The following is a 27,098-nucleotide window of genomic DNA, read 5'->3' as shown; positions in this document are numbered from 1 at the left end:
GCAAAAGGGCGAGAATGGGAGGAGGGTAGGTTCTGGGTGTGTTCACAAGAGAGCTGACCATCTCTCTTTCCTAGCACTGCATTCTTCAGAAGTCCCAGGTTAGCTGGCCATTTCTGATGGATCAAACAAATCAGGCTAGCCATTGTCCTAAGGGCTAACAAGCATTTCTGAATTCTGAGGACCCAAGTTTGGCATTTTTAGGGATTTATCCTGTGTAACAAATTCCACTGTATCATAGCATTACCTCATCCTGGGTGATTTCCTATCCACAATAAATTCAGAATTTGTAAATGTCCTTCAAGTGCATCTTCCAAGATATGGGACAGACCTGCACTATTCAGAACAGGTAGTAGCCTATCAACACAATAGACAATACTGAGAAAGAGAATGTGTAAATGCCAATATTTCTGTATCTATCAGGGATGGTTTCTGTGGGAAGAGGAAAAGGAAGGGGTGGGAGAGGTCCAAGCAGCCTCCCTAATTCCCTCCCTACTTTTTTCATAAACATCCCTAAGTCTCAGAACAAGGCTGGCATTGCAGCATCCACTTGGAATTACAATAGAGCTTCACTTTTTAAAGTGTAGTTAATTCTATGAAAGGTGCCAGATTGATAGCCCCAGAAGCTGCCGAGGCAAGTAGTATGGATAGCAGCAGTGCAAACTTCCCCATGTTGCCCCACTAACATACTCCAATCATAATGTGAAAAGACCACTTCTAGGGCTAAGAAGAGAGTTTACTTTCTATGCTCTTTCAAATCCAGCCTCCTGCAAAGGCTGCTAACAGAGCTGACAGTCAGCACCTCACCAGTCCCCTGAGCCATCCAGTCCCCTTACTGCATGCAGGTTTGCTTGAGTGCAATCCTGGATTCACATAGTGGCTAAACACACTGATAGCCACTATGCAAAACTCCAGGGGAACAGTCCAACACAATTAGAGTGACCATACATCCCATTTTGGCTGGGACAGTCCCTTTTTTAAGGCCTGTCCTGGCCATCCCAACTTTTTTGGCAAAACTGGGCATTTGACCCATTTGTTCTTGCCAAGTGATGTTCAGTTGGCAAGAGCAAACTGGACAAATACACAGGTGGGCGGCAGGGAGTCTTGGGCTGGTCCCACACACAGGGGGACCTCTGACCAGCCCTGCGTGGGCAGGTGGCACGGGGGTGGGGCTTGGTGGGTCCCGCATGCGGGGGAGGGGGAGGGGGAAGGGAGGCCTCGGGCTGGCCCCGTGCATGCAGGAGGCAGGGGGAGCTTGGGCCTGGTGGGGGGCCTTGGGCCAGCACTGTGCAGTGTCCCATTTTCCCTTTGGGGAAATATGGTCACCCTAAACACGATGCTCAGCTCCTACATTTCTGTTGCCTCTGTAGCTCTCAAAGCACTTTACAAAGTGGGAAATCATTTTTCAGACTGGGGAAACTGAGGCAGAGAGGTGCAGTGACTGGCTTAGGATGGACCATGGCCTTGCCAGACCCCTCTCGTCCCTACCACTTAGTGGTGCTGGAACAATTTGTATAGTGGGGGTGCTGAGAGCCTTTGAATCAAACTGTAAACCCTGTATATGATGGTCACCAATTCAAGCGGGGGGGTCCTACAGCACCCCCGCTCCCCTAGTTCTAGCACCTATGCTACCACAGGTCGGCTTCTGTATTCCAGGCGAGGGAGGCAGCACACGCGGCTCCACTGGGTGCCTATTAACCCCCTGGCGAGCTGCGCTGCAGGGGGAAGGCGCGAGCCAGCTGCAGGGAAACTTAAGCACCCTCCGCCCACAGCGGAGCAACTCCCCCTCTCTGTGCGCTCTCAGCCTAGCTTGAGCCAGGCGAAGCCCCGCCCCCCACGCGGCAGTCCGCCGCTTTAAGTGGCTGACTGGGCGGCGGCCCCTTCCCTATTGGGGCTCCTGGCAGAGGACACGAGACAGCTCGTTCGGCTGCGCCTGGGCGCTGGGCTGGGCGCTCGCCGAGGCTCGTTGCTGTGGGGACTCGCCTGTCATGGAGGAGCTGGATGGGGCGCGGGGCGCGGCGGAGGCTTCCCGGTGAAGGCGGCTCCGGAGAGAGGGAGCCGGCGGGGCGCCCGCGCCTGGGGAAGGTAGCTCGGAGCCTGTTCTGGGCGGGCGGGGTCCGCGGGCCCCAGCCGACAAGGAAGCGGGTCCGGGGGGGCTGGGAACCTGCCTGGGCAGGGGCGCCGTGGGGCCAGGAGAGGTGGCGGGGGGCGAGGGGCCGGCGGGGCTGCCTCCCCCGGGCGGGTGCGGAGCCAAGGTCGGTCTCGTTCCCCTGGCCTGGTCCCAGATGTGCCCCCGCGGGCGGTGAGCCGGGTGCATCGGCTCGGTCGGGGTCTGCTTGGCGGAGGAGCCAGGCCAGAGAGAGCGGTCGGCGGCTCCCTGCCCGGGCTGGGTCCGGCAGAAGTTGGTGGAGCTGTCGCGGCTCCTTATGCAGCCGGCGCAGAGGGGGGTTTTTCCTGCAACCCGTGTGAATGAGGCAGGGGGAGGATGAGCGCTCACTCCCGCCAGCCTCCCGAGAGGGGGCGCTCCCCAAAGCCCGGGGAAGCCCCCGAAGGTGGCACTTCCTTTCCTTTCGGGAGAATTGGTGCCGTGTATAGCACAAGCAGTGGGCGGTCAGTTTGAGCAAAGGCGTAGGAAAGTGCCATTGCATTTAGTGCGGTGGTTTTCACCCTTTTTTTCATTTGCGGATTACTCAAAAATTTCGAATGGAGGCATGTACCCCTTTGGGAATCTTAGACAGTCTGGGGATCCCCAGGGGTCTGCGGACCACAGATTGGAAATCACTGTTCGACCTCCTTTCTCGCCCCCCCTAGTCCGAGTCCACGGACCCCCCAGGGTTGAAAACCACTGATTTAGTGTATTAAAGAGGCAAAAAAAAATTTGTTTTCAATTTTTTTTTCTCTTGCAGGTTGCTGAGCACAGTCTGTGTAATTGTTCGGACCTAATTCAGTTCATCAGAGCCTTCATGTTTGTTCACAGAGATAACACAGATCTAAGAAAAGGGTGTGGGTCTTCTGTTTGGACTCTGTAGTTCCAGTAGTCCCATTATCTGTGACACTGAAGGATAAAAGCGGCACAGACTAAATGGATCTAAAGACAGCAGTGTTCAATGCAGCTCGTGATGGCAAACTGCGGCTCCTTGCAAAGTTACTGGCAAACAAAACTAAAGAAGAGGTGGCCTTGCTGATGTCTGAAAAAACTAGTGGTGCTACACCACTTTTGATGGCAGCCCGTTATGGACACCTTGATATGGTGGAATACTTGCTGGAGCATTGCTGTGCTTCTATAGAAGTTGGTGGCTCGGTGAATTTTGATGGTGAGACCATTGAGGGGGCTCCTCCATTATGGGCAGCTTCTGCTGCTGGTCATTTGAAGGTAGTCCAATGTCTGTTAGATCATGGAGCATCTGTCAACAACACAACACTGACAAATTCAACCCCACTTAGGGCAGCCTGTTTTGATGGGCACCTGGAAATAGTAAAGTACCTTGTGGAGCATAAAGCTGATTTGGAAGTATCAAACCGACATGGGCATACATGCCTGATGATCTCATGTTACAAAGGACACAAAGAAATTGCTCAGTATTTGCTTGAAAAAGGCGCTGATGTTAACAGAAAAAGTGTTAAAGGTAAGATCAATATCCTATTTTTCTTGCAGCAAAGTTCCTGAGACTATCTAGTTGTTACCTTTTTTTTTTTTTTGTAGGAGACCACCATCCAAAAATGTTCATCTGACTTGATAATGTAAATTATTCAAAGTGCTATCAAGAAGTTGAAATTATAATTTCATGTTTATAGTTTGTATGTAGTTATGTAAGTTTTTCAGTTTGATCTTCCAGTGTACCTGCTGTTTCATTACTTAAAAAAACAGTTACTAAATTTCATTCTAAATCAACAAGTTTTCATTTATAAACCCCATTTTTTAAAAGATTTTGCTACATAGATTCATACTCCTGGCTAAAGTGTGTATGTAAAAAACTAATTGGCTTTTTGCTGAAAACGTAGTGGGTCATGAGATAACTTTTTAAAATAGATAAACTTATATCGTGCAAAATTTGTTCATTTGCAAAACAAATATATTGTGCATTGAATAAAATTCACTGGCCTGCACTGTTAAGATCAGAATAGGGAAATGGAGGAAGTCTTTTCTGTATTTAAAATTTCCACCCCTGATTCTTGAATTCTTCAGTTGATCTATTAGCTACAGTAACTAAGAAATGGGAATTAGGGTGAAAAATAAGGACCAATGCGAGTGTGATCATGCCAAAAAAGAGTTTCAGTAAACAGTGGTGCTGTTATCACAACAGATGTCTTTTTGCTTCTGTTTACAATGGTCCTGCCACTATTGTTCAAAGTGAAGACTTCTGCCTTTTTGCTATGATCATGGTTGCATGGACCTCTTGTTCTAACTGTGGGCATGTTGCTGCTTTTTAATTGCATCACCAGTGCACTTACTAATGTTGTATTGACTCACCAGGTGTATTGGTTAGTGCAGACTACCACACATTTTTAACCCCGGAAAGATGGTCCGTGTTTGGACAGTTGATTTCTGATATATGTCCAGGGTATTTCCCCTTAAAGCCTATGTATGACATAGTGCTTCTAATTCCTGTTTCTGGCTAATTTTATTTTTAACAGTTTCCCAAAGATGAAATATAATTTGACAAGTGACCTTTCTAGTATATAGTTTATTGTGTGATATCTTTAATACTTGTTTAAACGAAGACTTGTTAGCAGAAAAAAAGATGAACACCTAAATGACACTTTAACTGACTGAAACAAGGTGGGTGAGGTAATATCTTTTATTGAACCAACTTCTGTTTGTGAAGGAGACAAGTTTTCGAGCTTCCCAGAGCTCTTCTTCAGATCTGGAGAAGGTAACCAGAGTGTCACAGCTAAATATAAGGTGGGACAGATTGTTAAGCATAGTGACTTAACACATGTTGCAAGAAACCACTTCAAATGAAGTGGAAATTAACACCTCTGCTTGTCTGTTCTGCCAACAGAAGTTGATCCACTAAAAGATATTACTTCACTACCTTGTGTCTCTCATATCCTGGGACCAACATGGACACAACAGCACTGCAAATGTTCATTGACTTAAAGACATACTGTACAAGTGAAAATATGTGGGGAGTAATATAAAGAAAGCTAAATGCTAATTGGTGGTAGAAATATGAGATACACAGTGGGCAGAATGTAATAACTTCTGCTTGTAAGAAGAATAACTTCCAAGCCATAAAGCCACTCATGAGTCACTATGGACTTGTGTATTGTTCCAACTATATACTGGGGGTGATTACCAGACAGCTGCGTAAAGGTCTGATGTATCATAAAAGCATTTATTTAGGCCACCCCTTTTTCTCTCTCTGCCAGTGGACTGTTAAAGGTCTCAGACTTACTGATCCTTAATATCCTCTTTTATACCAGTATGCAGACATTATTTGTTCTTTGCTCTATTTAAATGACCATCATATAGACACCTACCTATAAGCATTTCTGGTCTCATCTCCTCTATTATTTTCATTTTTTCTCTTCACTTTATTAAATTTCTGCATGACTCATGACTTAAGCACAATTGCACAAGTCTCACCATTCAGCAACACCCAAGAGAGACAATATTTTGTGAACCGCAGAACACTGCTGCTAAAGGCACTTGGTATCAGAACTATACACCTCTCTATTATGCCAAGCATTCACCTTTCCTATAGTATTGTCACACAACCATAATCTAAAGATGAGAGCTTTTAAGGTGAGATTTTTGAAGTGCTACAGCATAGCTGATCCTTGTGTTATGAAAAAAGTGAGTGTCAGATGGGATTTGTTATAGCCTAGTAAAGGCTATTACATTTTTTTAAAGTGTGCGTATACATATATAGTGTATTTTTATGTAGTATGCCCTGCCTTTTCTTGCTCTTTGGAAATAGACTCTACCCATTGCTGATGACATCAGACGGAGACTCCTCTCTCAGCTGTCTACACTGTTCAATATGTCTGTTGTTGAAACAGTATTACATTAACATGCATTAGGGAACTTTTAGTGCGCAACAAAAGGGTCTACATGGGCTGTTTTTTGGCCAAACTGTTGGTGAGCTTTAGAATTCACACCCCTCTAGTGCTCAATACCATGCGGTGTAGATGAGTCCACAGAGTTTTCTTGCTTCCTGAAATTCCTTATTCTGAGTAGTGCTGGAGGGGAAGAGAGAATCTGGCCAGGCATATCTTCAGTTCCTTCTCCCATTTTATAAGAAAGTGTCACCTTGATGGTGAGTTGAGAGGCCTCATAGTAGGAGGGAGGGAAAGAAAAGTCCAGGTTGCTGCTTTTTATGGACAAAGAAACCAGTTACTATAGATGTCCCTGTTGCTCTTCCTACAACTACTGTGTTCTTTGGATATGTTAATGTTTACTTGTCTCTGCTCACAGGAGGGAGATTTTAAGGGAGTATATCTACTAGGGCCTTGTCTACATTACGGGGGGAGATCGATCTAAGTTAAGCAACTTCAGCTATGTGAATAATGTAGCTGAAGTCGACGTACTTAGATCTACTTACTGTGGGGTCCACACTATGTGATGTTGATTGGAGACGCTCTCCCGTCGACTCCCCTTGCGCTTCTCCTTCAGGTGGAGTACAGGAGTCGATGGGAGAGTGATCGGTGGTCAATTTAGCGGGTCTTCACTAGATCCACTAAATCGACTGCCGATGCATCGGTCGGCGGGCGTCGAACCCCCCAGTAAGTGTAGACAAGCCCTAAGTATCTGAGGAGTAGGTTTTCCCAATATTCTTTTACTACTGGCTTGCATGTGTTGAATCTTGCCCCTGCTTCCTAAGCTGGCAGTTGGAGGAGCCTTCTAGCGTTTGCCTCTGCCTTACACCTGCTGAAGCTTTTCTATTTAATTATTTGTACAGCACTTTGAAAATGTAAAGCTGTCTAAGGTTATGTCTACATTACCGTTGTAAGTCGACCTACACTATGCAACTTCAGCTATGTGAATAACATAGCTGGAGTCAACGTACCTTAGGGCAGGTTACCATGGGGAGGTCTACGGGAGAAACTCTCCCCTCGACTTACCTTACTCTGCTCATTGGAAGACAAGTATAGGGATCGACTGGAGAGTGATCTGTTATCGATTTGGCAGGTCTTCACTAGACCCACTAAATCAACTGTTGGTGAATCGATCTCTGAGCGTGGATCCTGGCTTTAGTGTAGATGTAGCCTAAGACTGCTAAATATATCTTCATTAAATGGGGTACCGCTAGAAAGCTGCTGTTATAAGGAGCACCAGAGGCTGTCTTTCCAATATTTTCTTGAAAACAGGAGGGAAGGGGCATAAAGCTCCAAACAATTTAAATATGTAAATGTGAGTTATAATGTACAGTAACTCCTCATTTAACGTTGTAGTTATGTTCCTGAAAAATGCAACTTTAAGTGAAATGACGTTAAGCGAATCCATTTTCCCCATAAGAATGAATGTAAATGTGGGGGGATAGGTTCCAGGGAAATTTTTTTTGCCATATAGTACAGTACTACGGTCGGGAGGTGCCCCCGCCTTACCCCACACAGGCACAGCCCACTGGCACTGAAGACAATGAGGCAGGCAAGGAGGCTGAAGGTGCTGTAAGCTAGGAGAAGCACGTTGCGCAGCGGCAGCTTCCCCCACTCTGCAAGCATCAGGGGTGGGAGCCTCAACCCTTGGCCCGCCGACGCCCTCCCTTCCCCCAAGCTCCCACCCTTAACCCGTCTCTTCTTCTCCCCTCCTCCCCCTTTACTGCGCACGCTGCATCCTCACTCCTCCCCCGCCCCCGCCTCCTGCCTGCGGCAATCAGCTGGCTTGCGGCATTCAGGAGGGAGGGGGGAGGAGCGAGGACACGGCGCGCAGGCTCCCCCTCCCACACCTGCCTCCTGAACACCGCAAACCAGCTGATTGCCATGGGCAGGAGGCAGGGGAGGGAGGGGGAGGTGTGCCACGTCCTCGCTCCTCCCCCCTCCGTCCTGCCCGCGGCAATCAGTTGGTTTACGGCATTCAGGAGGCAGGGGAGGGATGGGCAGCCTGTGTACCAAGTCCTCCCTCCTGAACGCTGCAAGCCCACTGATTGCCGTGGGCAGGAGGCGGGGGGGCGGCTAGGAGGGGGAAGGCACTGATCTGCGGGGTCTGCCGGCAGGCAGGAGGCGCTGTGGGGAGGGGGGGGGGCGTAGGGAAGCTGATAGGGTGGCTGCCAGCTGTGGACAAAGCAGGCGGCCAAATGACGTTATAGCGAAGCATTGCACAACTTTAAATGGAGTATGTTCTGTAATTGAGCAGGGACGTAAGATTGAAACAACATTAAGCGAGAGGATGTTAAGTGGGAGTTACTGTACCATGCATGATTCTCCATTTACCCCCAGACCCTCACTTCTGGAAAAATGACTACCCACTTGTTAGTGACGAGTGTTTTAGGGCTGGGGAAGATGGGGTAGGTTCTTAGAGCTCCAAAAATCAGGATGGCAAATTTCAATGAAAAGATGGATACTGAAGCAGTTAAAAATGATGGACTTCACTGGAATGCGTGAGTAGTCTAGCAATAGCATTCTGGACTACTGAAGCTTAGAAAGTGGAGATTTGGGAACAGCATATGATGAAGTGCAGTAGTAAAGATAGTAAGTGATTAAGACAGGAGGATTTCAGCTGAGTCAAGATCAAGATAAGAGCAAATGATAACAGTGCCTCATAGGTGTTGATGGCAGTGGGCGAGAGGAAAAAGTTTAAAATGCACGACAGTGCTATACTATGGAAGATGATTCAATACTCAGAAAATTTCAGAGTTATAGGCCATCTTGGTTCAAGGTGTATTCAACTTTCACTTTTTACCACCATTTTCCAGAATCCTCTTCTACAGTTTCCACGGATTCTTATGGAGGATAGAGGCAAGAGTTCAAATACTCACAAAGGAACTTGTTTAGAAAGTAAGGGACTATTTTAAAATATTTTATTTAGGTCACACAAAAAGTATGGATGAGGGGAAAAATGACAAATAGGACTTGAAAAACCTTTTTGCCCACTCAGTATTGTGTATGGATGAGGGACTATCTACAGTTTCTGTAGAACTAAAGTTTTAATTTGAAAAACGAAAACTTCCAAATGTGAACCAATTCAGCACTGTCTTCCTAATGTTGTAGACTGTTCCAGCATAACTACTCTTGGCTTTAGCAGCAGCAGGTTGAAATTAACAATACTGTGGTAAGTTTCATAGATGCTTCTGGACAGTAGAAGAACTGCCAAGAATCATGTTGCTTGGGTAATCGGTGACCAGATGTCCCAATTTTATAGGGATAGTCCCAATTTTGGGGTCTTTTTGTTATATAGGCTCCTATTACACCCCCCCCCCCACACACACTCCTGTCCTGATTTTTCACACTTGCTGTCTGGTCACCCTACTTGGGTAAGCTATGAGTAGTAGCACTGGAGTTTTTCGTGGTGAGGACCACAAAACCAGGCCCTAAGTGAAGGACAGATCTCTCAAGTATACTGGATTTTTCAGGACTGTTCTGCAATTTTGGATGAATTCAGCTGACTGTTCCCCACTCCACTGGGAAGAGTGGCAGTGTTATGTACACACTAGGCAGTACTCCCTTCCCAGAGTCAGAAACAGGACTCAAGAATCTTGATCCAAGCATTTTGCTATTGAATAGCTGTGTAACCCCATGGCAAAATGTGTGTGGCATGCCTTTCTAATGGCTGATTAACTACAGGAGTAAAGATTTTTTCTGTTGAAGTGGTAGTGGTCTGTGCTGATCTCTGAAGGCTGAGGATTCAAACCCTGTTGATGATCCATGTGGGTTCTTTTTAAAACACTAGTTTAATTCTCACAGTAAGAAAACCTTCTGTAAAATCTGTTTTTTAATGTAAAAACCATTATAAGTGGTCAATTATAACATAACACTCAACAAAACACAGGTGTTGTATTTTGGTCATTTGTCATGTTACAGATTGACACGGATAAAGGATGAGGGGTAGAGTAGTGGAAATTCCACCACCCCTTTTCATTGGCCAGGATATTGGGGTATAGTTGATGGACCCTGTCTAACAGCCATGAGGCTCTGTATGGTGGTTGGATTGGGAGGGAAAGAGAGCTGCTGCTTCGAAGGATATGAAAGATAGTCTGAGCGGAGTCCAGGAACAGCACTCTTGTGTTTCTCAACAGCTGGGAGTAAGGAGTCTCTTTAACTAAGGCATTGCTCCTGGACCTTATTGACAGCCTTCCTTTCCCTGTCTCCTCTTTTCCTTCACACCCATTCATCTCTGGCGAGTAGGTGTCTGGCAAATTTTTCCCTGCTTACCAGGAAGGGGTAGAGAAGACAGGTGTAATGGGTCTGTCAGCATGAGAGATTTTTGGAGAAAATCATGTTTTGCAAGCTGTAAATTCTATTATGGCTGCGAATAAGACCTGTACCATAAGAACAACCATAGTAGGTTAGACCAAGTATGGTCCATCTAGCCCAGTATCCCATATTCCGACAGTGGCCAATGCCAGGTGCCCCAGAGGGAATGAACAGAACAGGTAATCATCAAGTGATCTCCTGTCGCCCATTCCCAGCTTCTGGCAAAATCCACAAGATGTCATTGATGTAAAATCCAATATAGCAACTCTCTAAATTAACAGAGAGCTGCAGACTTCGTTCAGTTTTTCTCCTATGGATACGTATACAGACTTGAATCTGTGGCTAAGTATGAAGACTATATTAAGGCTTTAACTTAGGTGGAGACTGAAACATGTTTAACATTCTCTAAGCTGGAGGGGAAAAAAGCAAACTCGCTGCCTCTAAATACCTGTTAGCTCCAGAAATGATGAAATAGGGTAGAGCCACTCTGGTCTCTTCAAAATCAGCATGTGGTGTATTGTATATTAAAAATAATTAACCTAATTGTAAACATCAAGAAGTCTGACAGGTTTGTTTCTCTTCTGGGTTTTCTATCTTGCCTGCTTGCCAAGCTTCATTTTGAAAAACAAGGCTCTGCTTCCTGGCAATAAAGGCCTTGCTCTAAATGTGTTCTGTGTCTTTTTCCTGGATGTATTACATGACACATTGCATTACATTTGTGAGGATATTTTGAGCATGAAGGCTATGTGAAACTAAACTGTAGCAGGAATGCATATTACCCAGCCCAATAAATTAAATAGTGAAAGAAGATGCAGTTAAAAGAAGGGAAATGTTTAGTTTGCATTGGGGGAGGGGTGTTGAAACTAAGTGATTCAAATACTTTTATACTTCATAAATGTTGAGACATCAATAATCTTGAAAATACAATTTAGAGAGAGATGAATCTGTGAACAGAATGATCTTTGTTCCATAGCATTTATTTTTGTGGTCTGAGAAATTAGATTAGATTAAAACATAACCATGAAGACTTGTTGATATTAGTAACTTGTCTATTTCATTATCCCATTTGATTTTTTTTAAGCTTATTCATGAGGGCACAGCTTTAGTTTTCTTCCTGCAATACCATACTATAAAAATTCTTAATGTTTACTTATGGTGGTTCAGTTGAGTATCTTCCAGATAAAGCCATAATCAATAACGAATGGGGGCACCAATTACTTAGATGATTGCATTATTTTATTTGTTTATATTTATTTTATAATTATAAAGCAGTAAGTGTAGGAGGAGAAGTACACATCAATAAAACGGAGGTCTAGATCCACAAAGGGACTTAAGCATTGTAACACCTAATTTTTAGGCCAGATCTGCATTAATGAGATAGGTTGGACTCAGCTGTGTTGCTCAGGACTATGAAAATCCACAACCCTGAACGATGTAGCTAAGATGAGCAAACCCCCCCCCCCCCAGTGCAAACATTGCTGGGTTGATTGGAATAATTCTTACGTTAACCTAGCTGCCACCTCTTGGGGAGGTGGATTAACTACAGTGATGGGAGAACCCTTCCCCTCGCTGTAGTAAGTGTCTACACTAAAGTATTACAGTGGCCCAATTGCAGCACTGTAGCAGCACTGGTGTAGCAGTTTAAATGTAGATATATTATGCGGCTGGGCATTTATGGCTATAATCCACAGATCCATGTCAGGTGTTCACGCTCACTATACAATGCTTGGGGAGAGTTAGGTGCTTGAGAATGGGCTTCCTGGGAGTCAGGCAGCTGAGCTGGGAGTCACCTAGGATAGCCAATAGAATATGCAGAAGTGAGGCGCTTAGGTGTCTAATTCTGGGATGCAGGGAGGCACCTCCCTCCATTGGGATTCACAGCTGTGAATCCTTTCCTATGTTAGGGGCCTAAGATGGATTAGTCCTCTCATGAAAAATGAAGAAGGTGTTTTTCTCCTTATACACTATAGCAGGGGTGGCCAAACTGTGGCTCTTTTAGTTAAAGTGTGGCTCACAGAGCCCCCGGTATCTCCCCATTCTCCACCTACCAGACTCGGGGGGAGCTCGGGGATTCTGCCCTGCGGTGGGGTAGTGGGGCTAGGGACTTCTACCAGAGACGACTGGTGCCTGCTGTGAGTTGGGGGGCACAATTTAAAGGTTCGCTCCCCCCAACAGCTTGAATCACACTCCCAAGGTACTCCTCCCTCTTACCGCAAGTGGCCCCTCCCTGCAGCTCCCAGGCGTTAGTTCCACGTGGACAGGTAGCGGCAAAGAGCCTGGAGCTGCAGGAAGGGGCCACTGCTTTAGCTCTGTAAGGAGAGAGAACCGCGAAAGCAGCAGCTCTTCCTGCAGCTCCCAGCTGTTTGCTGCTGCCTCTCCCCATGGCCACAGCTCCCAGTTTGTCAGCTCCAGCAGCTGCCTTGCAGGGAGGGGACCCGGTGGCACCATGTGACTGAGTGGGGCCAGCAAACCCTGGAAAAAAATTGTGGGGGAGGGGGGGAGATCACGTGGGGTCAAGTACCCCGCCCCATGCGTCACCTCTGGCTTTTGCCTATCAGGGAGGGATTCTTGGGGCTTCAACCCTGCAGGGTGTGCCTGCTGGGGCTCAGGGCTTCAGCAGGAGGAGGCTGAAGCCCCAGTAGGCACCTCCTGTGTGGCTGAAGCCCTGGAAGGCATGCCCCAGCTCTTGAACTTCTGAAGATTGTTGTATGTGGCTCGAAGCATCAGTAAGTTTAGCCACCTCTGCACTAGCCTGGTGGTTTGGGCATTCACCTGGTACGTGGGAGACCCATGTTTCAGTCCCACTGCTTCAATTAATATTTACTTGTACAATTGGAAGAGTTTCCATAGGAGCGATTGTGAGACCTGCCCCAAAATATCCCACAGCCCAGTAGTTAGGACTCTCTTCCTGAGAGGTGGGTTCAGATTCCTGTTCCTTGTCAGCCAGAAGAGGTATTTGCTCCCACCTCCCAGATGAGTCCCTAATCGCTGAGCTGTTTGGGTATAAGAGGAGCACCACCTCCGCCATCTATGGGGTTAGGCACACTCTGAGAACACCTACTGGATTGACCCCCCTGCAGGTTAGAGAGGTGGGAGAATGCCTAGATTGCAATTCCTCTGGAGTTCAGGCGTGAATTAGAGTGCCAAGCCACTCGGTGGCATTGGGACCTAGGCAGATTTGTTCACTGGGAAAAGTTTAGGTGCCATAGAACTTAGGCACATCCAGAATTAAGTGGCAGCTGAGAGAGGGTTTAGAGGATCTCAGTGGCACCTCAGTATTGGATTTAAGTGCCTAAAGTCCCTTTGTGGCTCTACCCCTGAGGTTTATATACATATCAATATGTTTATATAATCAGTCTTTAAAACTAAAGTAATAAATAAATTTACTAGATGACTTATTTCCTTTATGTGCTTTGCTTGAAGTTAGTGCAATATAAACACTTAATCTTTAAATCAAGAAGATCATTAATTTTATTGGGTCCTGAACCTGTGAAGATTTATGCACGTGCCTAACTTTACACATTTGAATAATTCTGTTGAACTCAATGTGACTACAAGTGTGTGATGTTAAGCATCTGAACCAAGTATTTTCAGGAGTGGGGCCTTGCATGTGAAATGGTAAGAATGACTTAATTTTAATTTTCTAATATTGTTTTACTAATCCAGAAACAAGATCAAGCTTTAACTAAATCTACTTAATACATTTACAAAATGTTCATTCAAGTCCAGCCAAATCACTATCTGTTTTACTGCTTCTCTTCTTTTCCCTTCCCTGTCACAGGCAAATTATTTATTTTGGAATGATTTGCCTCTGATAGCGACCTGGATGTGGGGGAGAAAAATAGTTTCATTATAAATGTGAATCTCCAGATGTACTTTGGTAGCACTGGAGAGTTAAAGAATTAGTTGCACTGAAATATGTAGCATTTGTGTATGCTTTTTCATTGTGTTGGCTATTTTAAAGAGGGGCTCTAATATAACTGTAAAATGTAAAGACTCAAAGCCAACTGAGATTTACTCTCTATTTGGGAGGACTAGGTGAGAGTTGAAATTCACTAGTATCTTAATTTTTTTTATTAGTAAAGGAAGTTGCTGACTTCTTTAGGGTGAAACAGTGGTGTTGTGCAAATAGGAATAAATTAAAAAGCTGTTACCCGTTTTAAAAAAAACAAACAAAAAAAACCATGATTAACAATTTAATGTATACATGCATCCACTTCTCTGATTAACAATTCTGGTTACATTCTGTTCTTTCCGGTAGTTTGAGGAGAGCATATATGCCCTTCAGAATGGCACATGCTCATGTTCGTTGTCATACTGATCCACTTGAATATCCAGAATCTAGATGTGTGGTCAGATTCCATAACTCTAGGAAGGAAAAGGAATTAGACATGGTGTAAGAAAACTAACTTGTAAAAGAGAAGACACTGATTTGAATAGAGATTTCACTTTGAGCCTTCTAAGGTGGTGATAGTATCATAACTACATTTTTTTAGAAAGACTTTAAAATGTTTGACACCATTTCTTTAACATACATTAACAACTGTTGTATGTTGTTTCCCTTGGAAAAGTGGTGTATGGAAACTACATATCAAAAGAGAGGTGCTTCACATAGCTGACAAGGCAGGAAAAGCCTATCTCATTTGATCTAGCAAGAGAGTTATGATGCTGAATTGGTTATAAATTATTTTTGTGGCAACAGACTAATGTCATGCTTTTGACTTTACTGCAGTCTCACACTGAAAGAATGCTTACTTAAACATGCACCTATAACAGGGAACAGAGAATTATTAGCAATATAACTAGCCTTTTGTATGAATATTTTTCTAAACAAACCATCCTCTCCTCCACTCTAATCCCTATACTCCTCAGTGTGAAAATTCTTCACAGATGCTAACCAGAGTAGTCTGCTTATTATCCACTTAGTGGCTGTTTGTCATATTGATATTTGAGCCACTTTATAGTCTTAATTAATATTTAACATTTGTACTTTTTATTAATAGGTGTGTTTTTGTGATACTTTCAAAATTCTTTGGTAAAGCACGGAATATCCTTCTTAAGGATAGAACTAGTCCTTACAGCCACCACCCCATCCTTCAAATTCCCCCTCAAATTGACAATTGATGATTACTAGATAGATAACTGATAGACTTTGTTAGACTGTTGCCCCTTTTGACCTGAGCACAGCTAATCAAAGTTTGGGGCCCTGGAGATGTTCCAGTTGGAAGTAGAAATTGGTGATAATCAGGTATTTCTTTAATACAGTTCTATTTATTTACAAAGTCCTTTGTTTCTGAATCTAGAAGGAACCAAGAACAAAAGGAGCAGTTTCTTTAGCCAGCCCCAGACCCAAAAGTTCTGTCTTGCTTTTTCCAGGGTCAGACTGTGCTTACTGGCTCCTGTGTCCTATTAGGCTTTTTGTTTTCCTCTGCCTTTTCTTGCTGTTCTTGTCTGTGAGCGGCCTTAGTATGTATCTGTGTGTTCTCTCACTCCCACACAAACACCTACCCAAAACAGTACTCATCCCAAAAGCTCCTGGGCAGGTTCACACACCCCTTTTGGTTTAGGGTTAACTTATATTTACAGTTACGTTAATTGAAGAGTGAGTTCATACTTCTCAACCTCAAAGATGCTTTAACGCAACCCATAACAAGGTTTCACCGAGTTCACAATATATTATTTCTAAAATGTAGCCAAAACAAAGCCATCTCTCTGTGCATCTGTCTGGCCAATGTAAACGTGTATTCTTGTAACCTTTCCTTGTGTCCCTTCTGATTGTTACGAACACTTGTTGCATTTCATCTTTTTAGTTTAAAGTTTAGGGCTGGTCCACACTGAAAACTTACATCGGCATTGCTACATCTCTCGGGTGTGAAAAATCCACACCCCTGAGGCACGTAGCTATGCTGACCTAACCCCAATGTAGACAGCGCTAAGTCGATGAAAGAATTCTTCTGTTGACCTAGCTACTGACTCTCAAGGAGGTGGACTAACTACAGCAAAGGGAGAAACCCTCCCGTCGCTATAGTGAGTGTCTAAACTGAAGCACTATTGTGAACTGGTGCTATAGAGCCCTGCAAACCCGTGGATATCTGCGGGTATCAGCATCCGTGGATTACGGATCAGATGCAGATATAAATTTTGTGTCCGCGCAGGGCTCTACTGTGCTGTTCTAGTGTTTTAAGTATAGATGTAGCCTTAGAGCAGGTGTGGGCAAACTTTTTGGCCTGAGGGCCACATCTGGGTATGGAAGGCCATGAATGCTCACAAAATTGGGGTTGAGGAGGCGGGAGGGCTCTGGCTGGGGATGCAGGCTCTGTGGTTGGGCTAGAAATGAGGAGTTCACGGTGCGGAAGGGGCTCTGGGCTGGGGAAGGAGGTTTGGGGCACGGGAGGGGATCAGGGTGCAGACTCCGGGAGGCGCTTACCTCAAGCAGCTCTTGGAAGCAGCGGCATGTCCCCCCTCCCTCTCCGGCTCCTATGTGGAGGTGTGGCCAGGCAGCTCCGTGCGCTGCCCCGTCCGCAGGGGCTGCCCGTGCAATTCTCATTAGCCGCTGTTCTCAGCCGATGGGGGCTGCATGTGGAGCCCCCTGGTTATCCCTAAATGTAGGAGCCGGAGGGGGAGACATGCTGCTGCTGCTTCTGGGAGCCTTGGCACGCGCGTGTGGAGCGGTCTCCGACCCTGCTTCCTGGCTGGAGCGTGGGAGCAGGGCAAGCCCCAGATCCCACTCCCCAGTGGGAGATTGAGGGCCAGATTAAACCGGCTGAAGGGCTGGATGTGACCCGCAGGCCGTAGTTTTTGCCCTTAGAGGCAGAGACTGTCTCTTACTGTGCTTATACTGTTCTCTGTACAGTTGGGTCCTGTAAATACTATTGTAATACAAATAATTAAAAAACAAAACCCAACTACTTCTGGTAGTTCCGGCCTGATAACTGGTAGAACAATGGTTTCTTTCAGCATAGGTAAAAAGGAAAATTATCTGTTTGTAGATGGAAGTCTAGTTTGAGAGGGCAGTGAGATTCTCTGTGGAATATTCTACTTTTCGTGGTTCTCTGTGTGTCCATTTATGGTAAATTCATGAGATTGTAAAGATGTTTGATTTAGAGTTGAATCTATTCAGCTAGCTGCTAATTTTAGTTTTAAGTGTTTTGGGTTTTTGCAATGTGTCATGACAATGTATGTCTCTTGCAGTGTTGTAGCCGTGCTCCCGCCCCCTCTGTGCCCGTGCCCCTGCCCCTCCACTTCCCCGCCCCCAGTCAAGCCAGAAGCTGGAGGGGGCCTGGGGAGCCTGGAGCCCTCAACCTGCCTGGCGTGGGAGGGCCCAAGAGCAGCCCCATTGTAAGACCCTGTTTTCAGTTACTTATAACTTAGCCATACTTTAACCATTCAGGCTGAAACATTTTATGCTGGGTGTCTACCTTGGGCAGAATTTTGTTTTGGAAAGTATCAGTGAAAACAGTTTAACCATTTTCAAGAAAGAGGTTAGGGAAAAATGTTATTTTGCCAATATTCAAAAGTTCTTACACTTGTTCTATTGAGAAGTTTTAGTGCTTCCATTCCTTGGAGGAGGGAATCAACTCGGGGTTAGAGGTGCCTTTTGCTGTTCTTGTGAAAACTCCCAAGAATTTGGCTCAGTTGTAAGCCTCTGGAAATACAACATTTTCACATCTTCAGTAGATCTTTGTTAGAGGCTGGTAGCTAAATTCTCCCAAGTTTCTATCTACAGTGAGCATGCCCCACTCCAGGGCTGAGCACGATTTTTCCTGGAGTTGTCCTCCCCACTGCCGGGGCCACAGTGGTCCTGGCCACTGGCATTGTGAGCAGTGAGACACTGTCACATGTGGTCTCAATTCTCCTCCTGCTGGTGCACAAACAGTTTGGAAGAAGAAGCACAGAGATCAAAGAGGGAGCAGGCTCTGGAGATCAGGGCAGAAGGGTCTGTAACTCCTAGACATGCTTCCTTCTAGAACCAGAAATAGAACTTTGGATATCTGAGTACCTTTGTTCTCTGCTCTCTAACAAATACATGTAAAACCGATTGGCTAAAAGTGTCCCATCCTTCCTCTAGTGGCTGGTCCACATAGAGTATACCAGCCTACTACTTCTGTTGGTTACTCTATTAGCTCAAATGGTAGAGATCTGTGATTTGGATCGAATGTTTCTAACACTGCTGATAACCCATATGGACAGTGAGAATGGTTCTACATGATGGCATTTGTTTTTTCAGTTTGCTTTTTTAAAAACCTGTGAAATTATAATTTAAAAAAGAAAGCTACAATAAACTGATGTTAAAATGGCAAAGTCTAGTACTCAAAAGTTACTTGTGCCTCCTTATGTATATGCATTAGGATGAAGTCTTTAATTATATGATTATATACTATTTTTTCTAAATGCTCCCTGCCTCATTCAGTGCCCAAGTTGAACGGTGGTCACTGAATAGGTAGCTATTAAATATATTTTTTACCCTTATTCATGCCTCTTAAGAATAGGTAGTGAAGAAGAGTGACTGGAGGGAGTCTACCCTGCTTGGTATTCTTGGTCATAAAAGGTATGGACTTAAGGCTCTCTTCCATAAGATATCACTACCATGGCTGTGGTCCTAATGATGCAAGGAGGGATAGCTCAGTGGTTTGAGCTTTGGCCTGCTAAACCCAGGGTTGTGAGTTTAATCCTTGGGGGGAGCCACTTAGGAATCTGGGGCAAAAATCAGTACTTGGTCCTGCTAGTGAAGGCAGGGGGCTGGACTCGATGACCTTTCGGGGTCCCTTCTAGTTCTATGAGATAGGTATATCTCCATATATATATATATATATATATTAAGGAAAGTTCTTCCTGCTAAGCATATAGCAGGCACTGCTGGAAACAAATACAAGGAAGAGAAACTATGCTCCCTGTGACAGAGTAGCCTGCCCCTTAAAGGCAGTAGTCCCTAGTGGTCAACCAACCTCACCAAGAGGCATGGCTCTTTACGGATTTGAAATGTCCAAGATAAGGATCTTAGGGGGATATGGATAGAGAGGAAGAGGTCCTGGGAATGAATGGTGCTTGGGAGGAAATCCCACCACTGTATCTTTAAGGGGCTTAGGGGAAGAACCTTGCAAAGACAAAGGGGCAAAGCTCCCCTCCTCACCCAACCAATCTGGAATTAGCTGGGAGATAGGGAGTAGCATATATGCTGCCTTTACTACCTCATAATAAGGCAGACACCAGCAGTAGAAGATGGGCCTGCTGACCCCCTGAGCCTGAGGGCTAATTAGGGGGAAAGTGCCAGCTGAGAGAGGAACTGGCTAAGGCCCTCCAGAGCACTAAATTACAACCCAGATCCAGGAGAGCTGGGAATTTCTTGTTTAAAGAGAGGGATAATAAGTGACTGAATTTCCCAGCTCCAGGAAGAGGGCTGGGGCTCCTGCTGTAAGGAGAGAGACAAAGACTGAACGGTAACTGAGGGGGTTAGGAACAGAGTTCAGAGGGTGGGCTTCAGAGGAAACCCTGAAAGCCAGAAGAACCTTTTGTTTATTTGGGACTTTTGTTATGGACTATTTTCACAAGGTTTTATAATAAACCAGCCCAGGGAGGGTATTACTGAGTCAAGAGACCTTGAGGTTGACTGACTGGGTTGTTGAGAGGGAAAACAGGGCATACCTGAAATGCCACCCTTTGCCTCAGGGGGCACTGCAGGGAAGTCATGTCCTGGGACACTGCTGTCAAGTTGGCATGACTCCAGTGGGTTCCCTTCTGGTAAGGGACATACCTTGGTAGTAAACATAGTTATCCACATAAACTAAATAGCAAAAAGACAAGATATTCTCAAGAACATTTGACATTGTTGAACTGTACAAGATGCCCTGGGGACAAAAGTAATTAAAATTGTCATAAGTGCAAGTGGAGTTGGGGGGAAATTTTTTGTTCCTTTTGTGAAATAAAATTTGAAAATAGAACATAAGGTATGAAAGTCTTTTTTTCATGTATGTGTGCAAATTACATAATACCAAATATATTTTTATACATAATAAAACCTACAACACTGTCCCCCTTTTTTTTTTTTTTTTTGGTCTCTATGTCTGTATACAATAAATGATCAGAAAGTAGGAGTTACTTCAAAGCTAATACCTCAGTCCTGGTCTTAGTTTGTTACTCCCCATATATTGTTTCATTTTCTAGATATGTCTGGCACATTTTAGTGTTTGACTTCAGTTGCAGTAAATAAATGCTTTGCAATTCTAAAAGGCTAAAATTAAGGAAAAAATTAACAAAAATTGTAAGGTAAATCAAATGTGTTTAGACTGGTAGGACACAGTAACAGGAAATATCCTTGTCCCAAAATTCATGTGGAGATTGCAAGACTGTCACTTTGATTTTAGTCCTATTTTTGGGACAGTTAGCTTGTTTGAAATATTATGGCAGAGCTTTCATCAGAAGGCACAGCTGAGAACCTGCCAAAAAGGAACACGGGAGAATGACACTTCCTTATAAACTATACAAGTAAAATCAGACTAAAATGAATAGAGAACACGAAGGAAAAAAGCACATTGTGAGGATGTGGATATTTAGTTGACAATGCAACCAAAATCAGTATTAAAATTTATGTTTATAACACTTTTTGAAAGACAACTTACTGGACTGGACAAGTGTTGAAATGAAAGATTTTTTTATTCATAGTTTTTCATAGTATTTTGTAAATTACAGGCCTGAACCTGAAAACACTGTCAAGTATAGTACTTCTGCTGCTGGAAATCAATAGTGCCACTTCTGGTAGTAAGTAGTAAGCATAGTAGTAAGTGCTGACAAGACCAGGATGTAGGTTGTTGTTTTTTTTCATGAAAAAATTAACATTTTGATAAGCTTTATGGCCATTGCCAATTTCTAGTAGAATATTTATTTTCACAGGAGAGTCATCTGTCTTTTTGGACTAAACCATTTACAAAGTGATCAGTAACATTTGAGCATTTTCCATCCTTTGTTTTACAGACTGTATTTTGTATAAGAGAGACAGTTCTATTATTTATATTCCCCACCCAACGTTTTGATCCTTCCTCCACTCCATTACTTGGTTCTCAAAATATTTTATTTTGTGCACCACCAAGAAAGGATCTGAAGACTGCAAGTGCTCCACAAAACATTATATTATTTTGTGAAGTGACATCTTATACTAAGTTATGGATAATCCCAGTTGTTGTTTTGGTCTCACTGTCCTGTATTCCCTGTTAATTCCTAATGAAGTCTTAGGGCATCCATCAAGGAGGAATCCTCTGGACCCATACATGGTTGCAATAAGTAGAAGAGAGATGTCTGTTAGAATAAAAGCCCCATAATCCCATCTTCTTTTGAGACCTGTCACTGGAGTTTGGAAATCCCTTGCAAATTGGGTAGGCTAATCGGGGACAAAAACGAATTTTCCCTACACTCTCAAGGACGGTAGGGATGATGTGACTAAATTAATTTCATACAGTGATGAGAAGTCGAGTTAGGACACTGCAAATGTATCTTAGTGAACTATAGTTCATTCAAGATTAACTGTCGATTAGAGAAGTCATGTAAAGGTATGTAGATTCTGTAAATGACTATCTGAAACTATAGAGACAAGGTGAGTGAGGTAATATCTTTTATTGGACTAACTTCTGTTGGTGAGAGAAACCATAAAAAATATTACCTCACCCACCCTTCTCTCTCTTATTCTGGGACCGATGCAGCTACAACACTGCATATAACAATATTTGATACTATGTCCTAAGTAGGTGTAATTTGAAAATGTTTGTCTGCTGTGCTAAGGAAAAGAAGGGTCTGTCAGAGAAATTGGTCACCACCCTCTGATACTGGGATTGATCTACAATTTAACATAGAGTGGCCTGTGCAACAATGACAGCTGGCTGTAGTTCTAAGAGACTACACCAATTGAGCATAGCTGGAGCATAGCATATGCCAACTATACCTACTCCCAACCCTGACACACCACCTACATTTGGGTTGAATGTGAGTGGGTGGTGCAGGAGGCAGGTATATTGGCTTTGTATCAGCTGGGACTTCCCCCACACCAGAGAATTTCCTAGCTGGCCAGATTTAGAATTTTTATGCTCTTGGGTGGCACAAAGCCATTAGAATGCAACTGAGCATCTGGCCCAGAGAATACATGAACAATATGGAGCAGGAGAACATGGTGAAGTGGCTGGTTGGAGCAACAATAATCCAAGCTGCAGCAGCCGTAATAGTAGGTTCCAGTGGAAAACTATCATTTCTTCTGTTGGGAAAATGACTGACAATAAGATAATATACCTAATTTCCTGTGGAGTGACAGTTCCACCAAAAATATTGATCAGCTAGCAAGGAAATAATTCTAATAGGTTATATGATCCTCAGTTGACTTCCAGTTAATTCTGATGCTGTAGGAAATGTACTGTTTGCTAGAATTTTCACTGCAATTGTAGCTGGATTTTTGTGTGAACTTTGATACTTTTCTAATTAGTGTCCTGTTAATGCAATAGGAGTCATGTGTTAAAATGGAACACATGCATGTACCAGATGAAGAGCTAAAGAACAGCTTGTGTTAAATTGTGGACTTTTTAAAGAAATCAGCTGTATTAAAGACATTGTTTGGTTATCTTTTTTTTGCTGGTGAAATGTACATATTTAAACTAAGACATTCAGCTACAGTACTTCCGGAGTGTATGAAAGATTTGGTGGACTGTAGCTTCTAATGTTTCCTTTCAACTTTGCTGCAAGCATGGTTTTCGGTGAAATGTCATTAATGCTTGCTGTCATTTTTCTGGATTCTTCCCACACACAGTGTTAGAACACTTAATACATTTTACAAGATACACTTGGAGTGTGGTACTGATGGGAAATAATCCATAGTTAAAAATACATTCTTCAGGTGTGTTTTACAATTTCCACTCTTGTGTAGATGACACCCATGATATCTTTCAAGAAACAATGTGCTAATTTTTTCTTCTATTAACTTATTCTTGGCTTTGGGAATCCTAACCAGAATAGCAGGGGGATAAAGCTTGGGACTTTAGGATAAAGACTAGGTGGACAAAATATGTTATATGCATTTTACTTCATCAACCCAGTGTCCGTAGAATAATTTAATCAAATACAAAGGTGAGAGTGTTTGAATTTATATAGATTAGACAAAGAAATAGCCATACATCTCTACCCCAATATAAAGCTGTCCGTGGGAGCCAAAAAATCTTACCGCGTTATAGGTGAAACCACGTTATATCGAACTTGCTTTGATCCGCCGGAGTGTGCAGCTTCCCTCCCCCCCGGAGCACTGCTTTACCACGTTATATCCGAATTCGTGTTATATCGGGTCGCATTATATCGGGAAAAAGGTGTATTTCCTAGATCATTTAAATGTTATGACAGCATCAAAAAGCCTCCATTGGGATTGGAGCCCCATTATACTAGTGTTGTACAAATATAGAAAGAAAAATCCCTGCCCTGAAAGGCTTACTATCTGAAGACCCAGATGAAAGGTAGGGGATGAGTGTACCATGTGCAAGTAAATGAACCTGCTGAAGAGTTGGCATAAGTTTATATATATTGGGTTTTTTTTAAAAAATCAGGTAGAGGAAAGGAGGAAGGATATATGAAAAGTCTGGAAGGATAGAGGTAGCATGTTTAGAGCTAATGTTTTATCCTTAAAAGCAAATATGAAATTACCACAGAATGGAGGATTCAGGATTTGTTTTGTTTTTGGAGTAACGAGACAAAAGTTTACTTGAAACATCTTTAATTTTATCAAGTAACTTTGCACTTGTATAGCTGCTTGACAACCTTGGTATTTTAATTAAGTCCAGCGTATTCCAGCTATTAACTTGCAGCCTGCCTGTTTTGACATGTATGCACTAAGTATTTCTCCTTTAGCTGTTAGTATAGCTCTATAAATTTGCCATGATATTTGTGCAATTATGATTTTCTTTTCTTGTCAGGAAATACTGCATTACATGACTGTGCAGAATCTGGAAGCTTGGACATCATGAAGATGCTTCTTAAATACTGTGCAAAGATGGAAAAAGATGGCTATGGAATGACTCCCCTTCTGTCAGCCAGTGTGACAGGTCATACAAATATTGTGGACTTCCTGACACAGCATGTACAGACCAGTAAGGCAGAACGTATTAATGCTTTGGAGCTTTTAGGAGCAACATTTGTGGACAAAAAAAGAGATCTGCTTGGTGCTTTGAAATACTGGAAAAGAGCTATGGACATGAGGTACAGTGACAGGACTAATATCCTCAGCAAACCTGTGCCACAAACACTAATTATGGCTTATGACTATGCCAAGGAGGTGAATAGTGCAGAAGAGCTAGAAAATCTTATTGCAGACCCTGATGAGATGAGAATGCAAGCGCTGTTAATTAGAGAACGTATTCTTGGTCCTTCTCACCCAGATACATCTTATTATATTAGGTACAGAGGTGCCGTCTATGCAGACTCTGGAAACTTTAAACGATGCATCAACCTATGGAAATATGCTTTGGACATGCAGCAAAGCAATTTAGACCCCCTGAGCCCTATGACAGCCAGCAGTTTACTATCATTTGCTGAACTCTTTTCCTTCATGCTACAGGATAGGGCAAAAGGCCTCCTAGGCACCACTGTTACATTTGATGATCTTATGGGAATACTGTGCAAAAGTGTCCTCGAAATAGATCGGGCTATCAAACAAACTCAGTGTCCACCTGACCAAATACAGCTGAACAAAGCTCTTTCTATCATTTTGCATTTAATTTGCTTGCTGGAAAAAGTTCCTTGCAGTCCAGAACAAGACCATTTTAAAAAGCAGACTATTTACAGGTTTCTTAAACTACAGCCTAGAGGAAAGAATAACTTCAGCCCACTTCATCTTGCTGTTGATAAGAATACTACATGTGTGGGTCGTTACCCTGTTTGCAAATTCCCCTCTCTACAAGTTACTGCTATACTGGTGGAATGTGGTGCTGATGTAAATGTCAGAGACTCTGATGATAACAGCCCCTTGCACATTGCTGCACTGAACAACCATCCAGACATCATGAATCTTCTTATCAAGTCAGGTTCACACTTTGACACCACAAACTTGCATAAACAAACTGCTAGTGATTTGCTGGATGAGAAGGAAATGGCAAAAAATTTGATCCAGCCCATAAATCATACTACATTGCAGTGTCTTGCTGCTCGTGTTATAGTGAATCATAGCATATGTTATAAAGGGAACATCCCTGAAAAGCTAGAGAACTTTGTGTTGCTCCATAGATGATAGTGTGACAACTGTTGAAGCACGAGTTGGTGACATTAATTGTTGCTTTCTCAAGCACTGTTGTGATACACCAGCGTTCATTTAGCTTGACCTATCATGTTCTCATTGGCTAAAGCATCATTAGCATCAGATCTGTAGAATTGGCTACCCAGTATTTAATATGAATATGCCATATAATATATTTTGTGGATTATTTAGAAATGTAATGCCATATTTAGACTCTCTCTTAAAATTGTCTGCCAAAGGCTTGTCTACTCTGGTTTTATTTGCCTGTTGGGTGTTTGGGACTGAGATTAATATTTTTCACTGGTGTCTTTTTACTATTACTGGTATGTGGATTTTATACAGTTGGAAGGTCATCTTTTTTTGTTTTTGCTTGTGCATTTCTACTCAAATTCTGTTTTTTCTATGAACTCATTGCTAAACTGAACAAGTTGTATGGACTTGTTAACATTTGCAATTACCATAAGTGCTTTATCTTCTCTATGCACTGGCTTAAACATGACTGTTGTGTGTTAGCATATTTCTATGCAGCAGTTGGCCAACTTCAGCTCAAACAGCATTTTTTGCAGTTTTATGGAGCTTTTTCTGAGAACACTTCCTTCACAGCATGACAATTTTTGGAGCTATGTGTCAATTGTCCAAACTTTTTGGGTTGATTTTTATTCTAGCTGTATCTGAGGTTGCTTTCTCTTAGTCCTCTGGAAATATGTGCTAAATTCGGGAGAAAAATCTATTCTTGTTCTCTTGGTAACCCAGTTGAGATTTAAGTCTAAGTCATTCTGATGCATCATGCAGCAAAGGGAAGAGTCCTTATCATGTACATCTGACTTTTTCCCTCTGCACTAATGTCTTGTTTGTGCTGATAGTGTGACTAGATGTAGAGAGTTTGCTCAAATTTTTAACCTCAAACTTAATAATACACTTGAATAAGAAATAAATTGAATGTATGCAGTAGTCTGAAATTACAAATCAACTTCCTTACCTACAAAAGGAACTAAAGCATGTTGGTGGCATGATACCTGTCAAACCAGGTTTAGACATCTAGTATAATTATATTACCTTGGCAGAGAGCCACTCATTATAATGTATCTCAAATTCCATAGCAGTGTCCCTTTCCTTCATTTTAAATATACCCTTTTAGATAATTTGCATGCATTTTTCACCTCTCGTATTGTCAGCCATACTTAAACACCAGAGGTTGTGGTGTGTACATAGCTTCTATTGAAAGTTAACTATTTTTATAATATTTGCACAACAGCTTAGCTATCTTTCAACTTGAAGGGCTCTTTCAACTTGATTAGAAATCCACAAGTGAAGATTCTAAATGAGTAAGATTCAGGTAACTAATATAATTCAGCACTTTATTGTTGATTCAGAGTAAAACTTATTCTGGCACATTAGCCCTACAAACGTTTTAAAAATGTTCTCAAGAGAAAAAATTATTTTGGGTTGAGTAGAGTACAACTTACTGCCAGTTCAATGGTCAAGCACAGTGGATGTC

The 27,098-nt window shown here is 43.1% G+C and overlaps 1 protein-coding gene across 1 annotated transcript; it reads left to right on the top strand.

Moving 5' to 3' along the window:
• Window positions 1-1,948: 1,948 nt before the first annotated feature.
• On the top strand, window positions 1,949-26,860 carry FEM1C (fem-1 homolog C). The gene is made up of 3 exons (XM_024208769.3): window positions 1,949-2,082; window positions 2,904-3,623; window positions 24,285-26,860. The coding sequence occupies exons 2-3, from the start codon at window positions 3,080-3,082 to the stop codon at window positions 25,592-25,594; spliced, it is 1,854 nt and encodes a 617-aa protein (XP_024064537.1). The 5' UTR covers window positions 1,949-2,082; window positions 2,904-3,079; the 3' UTR covers window positions 25,595-26,860.
• Window positions 26,861-27,098: the final 238 nt, after the last annotated feature.

The sequence above is a fragment of the Terrapene carolina genome, unplaced genomic scaffold (genome assembly GCF_002925995.2).
Source record: "Terrapene carolina triunguis isolate 2854851 unplaced genomic scaffold, T_m_triunguis-2.0 Scaffold69, whole genome shotgun sequence".
Lineage (NCBI taxonomy): Eukaryota > Metazoa > Chordata > Testudines > Emydidae > Terrapene > Terrapene triunguis.
Note: the sequence above shows the minus strand (reverse complement) of the source record. Positions and strands in the feature narration are given on the sequence as shown.